Source organism: Myotis davidii, unplaced genomic scaffold (genome assembly GCF_000327345.1).
Source record: "Myotis davidii unplaced genomic scaffold, ASM32734v1 scaffold150, whole genome shotgun sequence".
In the NCBI taxonomy this organism is placed as follows: Eukaryota; Metazoa; Chordata; class Mammalia; order Chiroptera; family Vespertilionidae; genus Myotis; species Myotis davidii.
In genome coordinates, this window is record NW_006283437.1 from 877394 (window position 1) to 885310 (window position 7917).

Genomic DNA, 7917 nt, shown 5'->3' on the forward strand with positions numbered 1-7917 from the left:
CGCCCACCTCTCCACAAGGACGATTGATAGTTGCTGCCGGTCCCAATCCCCGCGGCTGGCGGGAGGGGCTGCCTGGCAGAGTTTCCGCCTTTGTAGTGTAATAACAAGCCCAGGTCTGAGCCAGGAGACACAGAGGATGGGAAGGCGACGTTTCCTGCTTGCTGCTCTCGTCAGCTTCCTCCTCAGCATAACTGAAAAACATCCCCCTTCTCACCCACCTCCCCTGTGAGCCCCTGGGCCCTGTCCACTTACAACTCGCAGCGTTCCTGAGGATGGCCCGGGGTCAGGCTCTCTCAGGGCTCCTCAGCTGGAGTTGCTGCTGGCCCTGTGGCTTTCTGCTCCTCCACGGTGGCAGAGACGTCAGTCTGATGCTGCTCACGGTTTAGGGGCTCCAGGAAACTGCTTGTTTGAGACCAGGGGCCCTTAAATTTTAAGGGCTTAATAAGTGATGACTTCTGTTCATGAGGAGTCTGAATCTTTTGATCTGAGAAAGAAGTCATTTCCATGTGGATCAATGGCGTCAGCCTGGCCACCCACACCAGCCCGGAAACTCTGGGTCAGAGAGGGAGTGATGGTAGACGGCAGTGTCTCCTCCCCACCTCCACTTTACTCCATCTGGTAGATCAAGACAGAGCACATTCATTGGACACAGTGCTAAGACCCGCCTTTCTCTCCCATAGGCCATCCCTTATCATGTCTCTTGGAGGACGCCCTTTCTGACATGGCTCTCAATAGCCTCTGCCTTCCTCCCTTAGTTCTTGTGCAATCCCTTCTTCTTAAGTGTGGGCTGGACTTAGTTTGTAATAAACAGAATTCATTGTGAAAATGCTACACTGCCACTCCTGTTCCATTCACAGGAGAGAGGAACTCCCGTCTTACTGATGTTCTCGCTAGTGCCCTCCTAGCGGGTGCACTTAGGTGAAGTGAGCAGTCATTTCGGAAAGGCCCACATGGGGAGGAACTGAGGGCAGCCTCCAGCCAAGAGCCGGTGAGGAATGGGGGCTCTCGGTGGAACGGCTCACAAAGAATTGAATCCTGTCAACAATCATGTGAGCGAGCTTAGAAGTGGAGACCATAGCCCCATCGATTGCAGCTTCTGAGGGTCCACACACGGTGCCTGGAGTCCTGACCCACCTACAGAAGCTGTGAGCTCATAAATGTATTTTGTTTGGGCTAATCTGTTCACAGAGATCAATAAGTAATTTGTTAACGGAGATCAACCACCCACACAATACCTAGGAACTCACCACGTGATCCAAGCCACCTGAGCATTTGCTAGGCTCTGTCCTCTATGCATTTTTTTGCCTCTTGGACCTTGGGAGGAAGTGTGACTGTTTGAAAACAGAACAGAATGTTCTTGAATCTCTTGTTCAAATGCCACTTCATTCTTACCCTGACATCTGGCCCAATTTGGGAGGCCACACACCAGGGAGAAGAGCATTTATGAGACAAGATCCACAGTGGATAGTGTGGTTCAATCATCGAGCCAGGACTCTAGAGCCCAAACCTCTTTTGTTTGGGAAATTAGAATTCACGTTGGGAGCCTGTACTGTTTGTCTAGGAAGTGGTGAGCAGCAGAATCCCATGTAGGTCAAAGCAATTTAACCTCAAAACCAGGAAAGATACAGGACCTGAGACAGTTGGCTTTGGGCTTTTAGATTTGGTCCCCATTCATCTTGCTTTGCAGTCCTCCCGGACTTCTCCAGCATCTTAGCTATGTGGGGTTAGAAAAAGAACCATGGCAGGAACAACACCCGAAGGTTTAAGCATTTTGTCCTTCTTGGTTTGAAGAGCCTACACGTCAGCTCTCTCGTTGGCTCTGGTTGTCCAGCTGACAAGCCTGAACTCTGGCGCTGGGTCTTTGTATGTTGAATTTGAAGAGACAAGTAAGACTACCACCTTCCGGTCACCCTGTGGCCTGCCCATGGGAAGCCCAGAAAGTTCCTGACAATTTCTTGGTCTTCTGTCTTATTTCTTTAATGCCCCCCAAGTTCATGAACAGGTCCACTGATGAACTGTGCAGTGGATGCAAAATGGCCACACATTTTCCTACCTGTGCCCATTCGCCTCTGCAGGGTGTTTCTGCAGTGCCCCGTCCACAAGGGGAACCTGTGTCTGGAGTTTGGCTTATGGGAAAAGCAGCAAACATGACAGAGCAGAAGCATGAAAAGTGCCCGGGCACTAGGCCTTGCTTCTCATTGCTATTCTTTGGGCGTCCTTAAAACCACCAGCTGAAGACCTCGCTGGAACACACAAGAGCATTCGGGACAAAAACCAGTCCTTCCAACTGAGCTTCCCCGAGGTCAGCCGGCGTGTCAGACACGTCACATGTGAATGTGGCCGGCCTAGGCCATCTATCACCACTGACCTGCCAGCTGACTGCGGAGACACAGCAAGTCCATCACAGACACGCTGGGGTGGCCAGACCTGAAAAACCACCACTGTGATTAAATACATGGTGCTTTTAAAAGACACTCAGGGTGGAGGTGGCTGTCACTCAGTATAGATGACTGACAGACTTCTATTGTGTGTATGTTTCTACCAACGCATCTTCTTGGTGGATTTTGAGTCCCTAAAGCCAAAGGACTATGACTCATCAGAAGTTCACATTTAGGCCCCTGTGTGGTATCTTCGCAATGAAACAATGGTGACCTGTGACCTGTGAGGACCCAGCGAGCCAGTAGGAAAACTGATTCTCAGTATTGAGAATCTTCAGGGCAGCCCCAAATTCCCATCTGGAGAGAACCCACCATGGTCTTCCTGAGCATACACCCACCTTGTTCCAAGAACAGCTTCCAGTTTTCATTCAGAGAGCTGTCCCCGCCCACCCTCCATCCCTGTGGTGTGGGTGGCACACCACCCAGTTCCAGAGGTGCCGCTCAAGGTGTGTGTGGAAGGCAGTCACTAAGCCGACACCCAGAGGCCCCACCCGGACTGCTGCCCTCATGGAATCCCCTCCCCTTCAATGGGGGCGGGGTTTCTTTTTTAAATTTTTTTATTGATTTTTTACAGAGAGGAAGGGAGAGAGATAGAGAGCTAGAAACATCGATGAGAGAGAAACATCGATCAGCTGCCTCCTGTACACCCCTTACTGGGGATGTGCCTGCAACCAAGGTACATGCCCTTGACTGGAATCGAACCCGGGACACTTCAGTCCGCAGGCCAATGCTCTATCCACTGAGCCAAACTGGTCAGGGCAAGGGCGGGGTTTCTTGACTTGCTTCTAAAGAACAGAAAACAGCAATAAGATGAGGCAACTTCTGAGATGAATGGCTTCTGGATTAGGCGCTCTCACTTGCATCATTCACACCCGGGAAGCCAGTGGCCATGGCCAGAGGCACCCATGGAGGTGCTCTCTGTTGAGGAACTGAGGCTGCCAAAGGCCATGTATGTGAGCATGGACATAAGTCCCACCTCCCCCCAGTTGACCCTTCATGTGTGACTGCAATCCTGGCCGACGGCTTGACTGCACCCTCAAAGACAAGCATTACACCAGCTAAGCCACACCCACTTTCCCGCTCACAGACCCTGAGAGGTAAGAAATATTTGTTTCAAAATTTTGGAATAATTTGTTACACAGTAATATATACTTAGGTCTGGCCAATCAAAGCCCCTCACCTGCTTCCCCTCTCTACCCAGGCACAGTGCTGGCCAGGCTGAGCCAATCAGAGTAAAGTGCAGAGCTTTATAGGAGTGGTCCCAGGAGAGGCTGGGAATTCTGCAGTCTCCTCCCCGTGAATGGACAGTCCTATACTATCTTGTCACTTTCTCCCCAGCACCCAGAACTAGGCCGGGCTCAGAGCAAGTGCTCAATATTTGTGAAATGACAGACAGGTTTATATCCAGCAAAGGAGGAAAATATGAGGGGCTGGCATGAAATGGGGAGACAGGCGCTTGGGCATGAAATGAGGGGCTGGCATGAAGTGGGTAGCACGGAACCTCTTCTATAATATTATCTTAAATGGAACGTGTCATCCAACATCGATAGAGAGCCATGTGTTTTGTTTTCTAAATGTGATGCATTAGAGCACAGTTTCTTCTTGAAGTTGGCTTTACTCAATTTTAATTGGCAGCGTTTCTAAAATTCCGAGGATCAATAGATCCGCTGTCTCCTCAATGCTGCATTGCCGGGCGTCTTCCAGGGAGATGAATAAACTCCGTGGAGTCACAACGTACTTGGTGGGTCCCGTTTGTCCTTTGCTGCTACCCACAGGCCTTGGCCGCTCCGAGGCACGTGCCGTAGGCTGCATTACCGATCTTTCCACAAGAAGCCTAAGCGTGACTTCCTTCAGAGGAGGCAGCCGGCGATACCGCGATGCATCGACGTGCACGCTGCTGCCAGGGAGACGGCTCCTTCCCAAGCCAGCAGCGTTTAGAAGAGCCCGCCCTGCCTGGCCCCGTCTCTGGCCTCCTTGGACAGGAGGGAAGGACATGTGCCCCGTGGTGGTGTTTTTGTTGCTGTTTGTTTGTTTTTTTTGCAGATGCTAAGTTAGGAGACAATAGGGAAAGGTAAGCAGTTTTACAATGTCATCCTCATAGACCACAGAGAAGTGATGTCGCTATGTTGCCAGCAGCCTCCGTGCTGACTCTGTCACGGCTAGAATGACATTTTTGTTGTCTATTTTGTGCTTGAGGATTTAATGCACAAAAACCACACCGACTGGGTGACTGAGCAGATACTCTGATTATGGGCATGGGAAAAATTGAGGTCACTAAGCTTGTGACTCTCAAATGTCTCACCTGCAGATGGCTACCGCAGCCAGGTAGGTAGATAAAAAATATAGACAATAGGGCATGGTGGAGACTGCGGCAAAATGAGAGCACACATTGCTCTTAAAGGAGACAGCCATGAGTCAGTTCTGTCAAATTATTTCCACATGGGAACCAAGGCCCAGCACTGCCAGTCTTTTGATTTTTTTCAAGTGACTCTGAAAGCCCAGACACTTACATAAAATACCACATTTAAAAAAAATGTTGACAATGCCGTCAATTAAATAAAATTTTGTGCATGTGGTGCAAAGCTCATGTTCTGGCTGCATTAGACTATGGTTCTCCAATTTGCAACCTCTGTACCGGGGCCTATTGCAAAGCAGACATGGTAACAAGAGAGTTTGCATATATTAACTCAGTTTAATCATGTCAATTCTTAAACAAAAAATTTCCTCCAAGAGACAACAGTTCACAGTAACTGCAAAGCTTACTCACTATTTTTAAAAACACCAGTCATGCTTAGCATTCAGGGGAAATACTGCAGAACAGCTGTAAAAACTTTCACTAGGAACATCAGCTTCTGATTTTAAAAATTACAAATACTGAAGCATTTTGGGGTCAGACACGGTAGTTTTGACATCGTCTGTTCATTTGATGAGTTTCTGGAAGATTGGAAAACGGTTCCTTTCTACTTGGATAAAGCGCTTACTCTAAACTAAACATTTTTCAAATGTAGAAAACAAACTAGCAAGCTACACATCCAAAGAGAAGCCCCCGGCCAGCTCCCATCCCGGAATGCCGGCAGGAGCACCACGGATCTGGAAGACAAATCAATGCGTACACTCGGCCTGGAGTCCCGCCTCCAGGCTCCGCGAGCAGCGGGCGCTCACCTACACGTTAATGACAAACTCTGGGTTAGTATAGGAGAAGCCGGCAAACTCATTTTGGTCCAAGTTCATGATGAAGAGTTTGTCCGTGGGCGTGAGTTCCACAGGCTGTCTGGTGAACTCTTTGTCGAAGTTGGAGGTGTCTCGCTTGTCTCTCTGCCAAATGGAAAGCAGACACGTTAACACAGCACAGAGGGCAATGTGACCGAGAGGTGCCAGCCACGGGGAGCTGACACCCTCTGGGGCGAGTGGGATGCCCCGCGGAGGGGCCACAGGGCACGTGCGACCGCCCGGCTTGCGTTTCACAGCCGTGCTGGCTTCAGGAGAGAAAGCTTGCAAGGTTTCTAAGGAAATGAGACATTGAATGTCTTTGAGGCCTGTCAGAAAGTGGGGTGTGCTCTGTTTTTGGCTTTGAGATGAATTGAGTTGGGAACTGCTTCTCACCAGGTGTGACGTCACAGAGTCGGTCGTTGGGTGGAGTGTCCCCTAGCACACCACCCCAAGCCACCCGTGGCCAGGATGGCCTTCCTGTAAGGAGAACAGCTGCACAAGCGCGCAGCTCCCCACAGCAGAGCGCCCACCTGTGGGGAAAGGCGGCCACTGCTTCGTGAAAGGAGGGACCGCACCCTCCCTCCCTCCCTCCCTGCGGCAGCCCAGGCGAGCCCCGGAAGCTCAGGAGCCCACCGCCGAGGCCAGGCCTGCAGCCCGAGGGCTCTCCCAGGTGACAGAGCCCACATCTAGTAACAAACTGTAAGAAACAAAACCCAAAGCTTAACATCAGGTCTGCAGGGGCAGCCTTACAACAAGCAAACTCTCTTCTCCAAGGGAATCTGGCATTTCTCGGAGTGGGGAGCAGGCAGTACCCCGGCTCGGGGCAGGTTTCGCCAGGGAAGGAGTGCGGGCTGACTCCCCACATCTGAGTCAGGCTCGGGCCTCTGTCAGCCGGCCCTCTCTTCTTGTCCTCACTACCCACGGGCAGGGGGAGCTGGAGTCCCCCCCACCCCCGCTGTGACCTGTGAGAAAACCAAGGCACGGGAAGGGGCGGTGACTTGCCCACGGCCACCCAGCGGGTGAGTGACGTTACCCGACCACACTGCTCCCGTGGGGCCTCGTCTCAGCCCCTCTGACCAGGGAGCAAGCCTGCGGGCTGGTTCATCACAGGACAACCAGGATGCCACGCGGCTCACTGGTGCGGGCAGGCTGAAGCCCGTGGTAAAGAGAGGGTCAGAGATGAGTGACTGGCTAGCGCTGCCTATCACCATCCAGGTTTTAGGTTCAGCCTCCAATGGGCACCGACTGACAAGGATCTCTCATTCCTGGGCTCATGCCCGTTTGCAAAAGGCTCTCTCAGGAACGTTCCTCCTCAGGCCGCTCCCCTGAGATAGGTAAGGCGTCCTCTCGGAGGTCCCCACCTCCTCTGGCCCTGTGTGTGAGTGAGAAACCCGGGTACACTCAGTGAGCGGAGCCCGAGTGGAGCGGGCGGAGGACGCCCATGGAGCTGTTCTCTGGATGGGCCTCTCCTGCCACGCCCGCCCCTCTGCTCTGTCCTGTCCTTCCTGTGTCCCGTCCTGCCTGTCCCGGCTCTGCCTGTGTCACACCTGTGTTCAGAGAAAAGCTCGAGTGCACCTCTTCCTTCACTGTGGCCGTGCACGCCCCTCTGGGCCCCACCCCCACACTTAGGAACCTTCTGATGACCTGCGTTGAACTTGCTGCAACCGGAAACTGACTTATTTGTGGCCTCTCTCCAGGAGGGCAGGGCCTGGCTGCTTCCTCACTATTGTGTTTCCAGGGCCACGAGTGGTCTCGGCACACGGCAGGCTGTCCACACTGGTGAATGGAGGCATCCACGAGTGGAGACCCCCCGAAGGAGGAGCCTCTTCACTTTCCCTCCTTATAGTTACTCCCCGGCCAGAGGCCTCACTCTGGAGCGAAACAATGGAACGTGTGGCCACTGAGCCTCTGGTCTCTCCCGTCCATTTTGAGCCCCAGGGTGAACTGAACTGTATTAGGCCCCTTCAAGGCCTGGGCTCCGTGGGTACGTGGGGCCCCGGTAAGTCTTGGACTAGAGGGCAGGCAGCTGCCTCCTGGCGGGGCTCCCCAGGTAACACTGACCCCACGCGCCCTTCCCTGCCTCGGCTTCCCGCAGCCCAAGGCTCCTTCCCCACCAGCCCAATTCTGAAAGCCCTTCCTCCTTGTGCTGGTGATGACTCGTGCTGCTCCAAACAGCCACAGGGTCCAAAAGGGGCTTCCATGATGCACTTTGTCCCAGAGGCAGATCTCCATCGACAATACCCCTGGGTGTCAGCCTAGAAGTTGGGAG

At 52.6% G+C, this 7917-nt stretch overlaps 1 protein-coding gene across 1 annotated transcript in view; it reads right to left on the reverse strand.

Annotated features, from left to right (window-relative positions):
* Nucleotides 1-5110: 5110 nt before the first annotated feature.
* PRKCB (protein kinase C beta) overlaps nt 5111-7917 on the reverse strand; it is a gene marked incomplete at its 5' end in the record, with an annotated part of 308734 nt that continues 305927 nt past the window's right edge. Inside the window, one exon of the mRNA XM_015563848.1 lies at nt 5111-5753. Coding sequence (XP_015419334.1) covers nt 5601-5753 — 153 coding nt within the window. The remainder of the gene's footprint in view (nt 5754-7917) is intronic.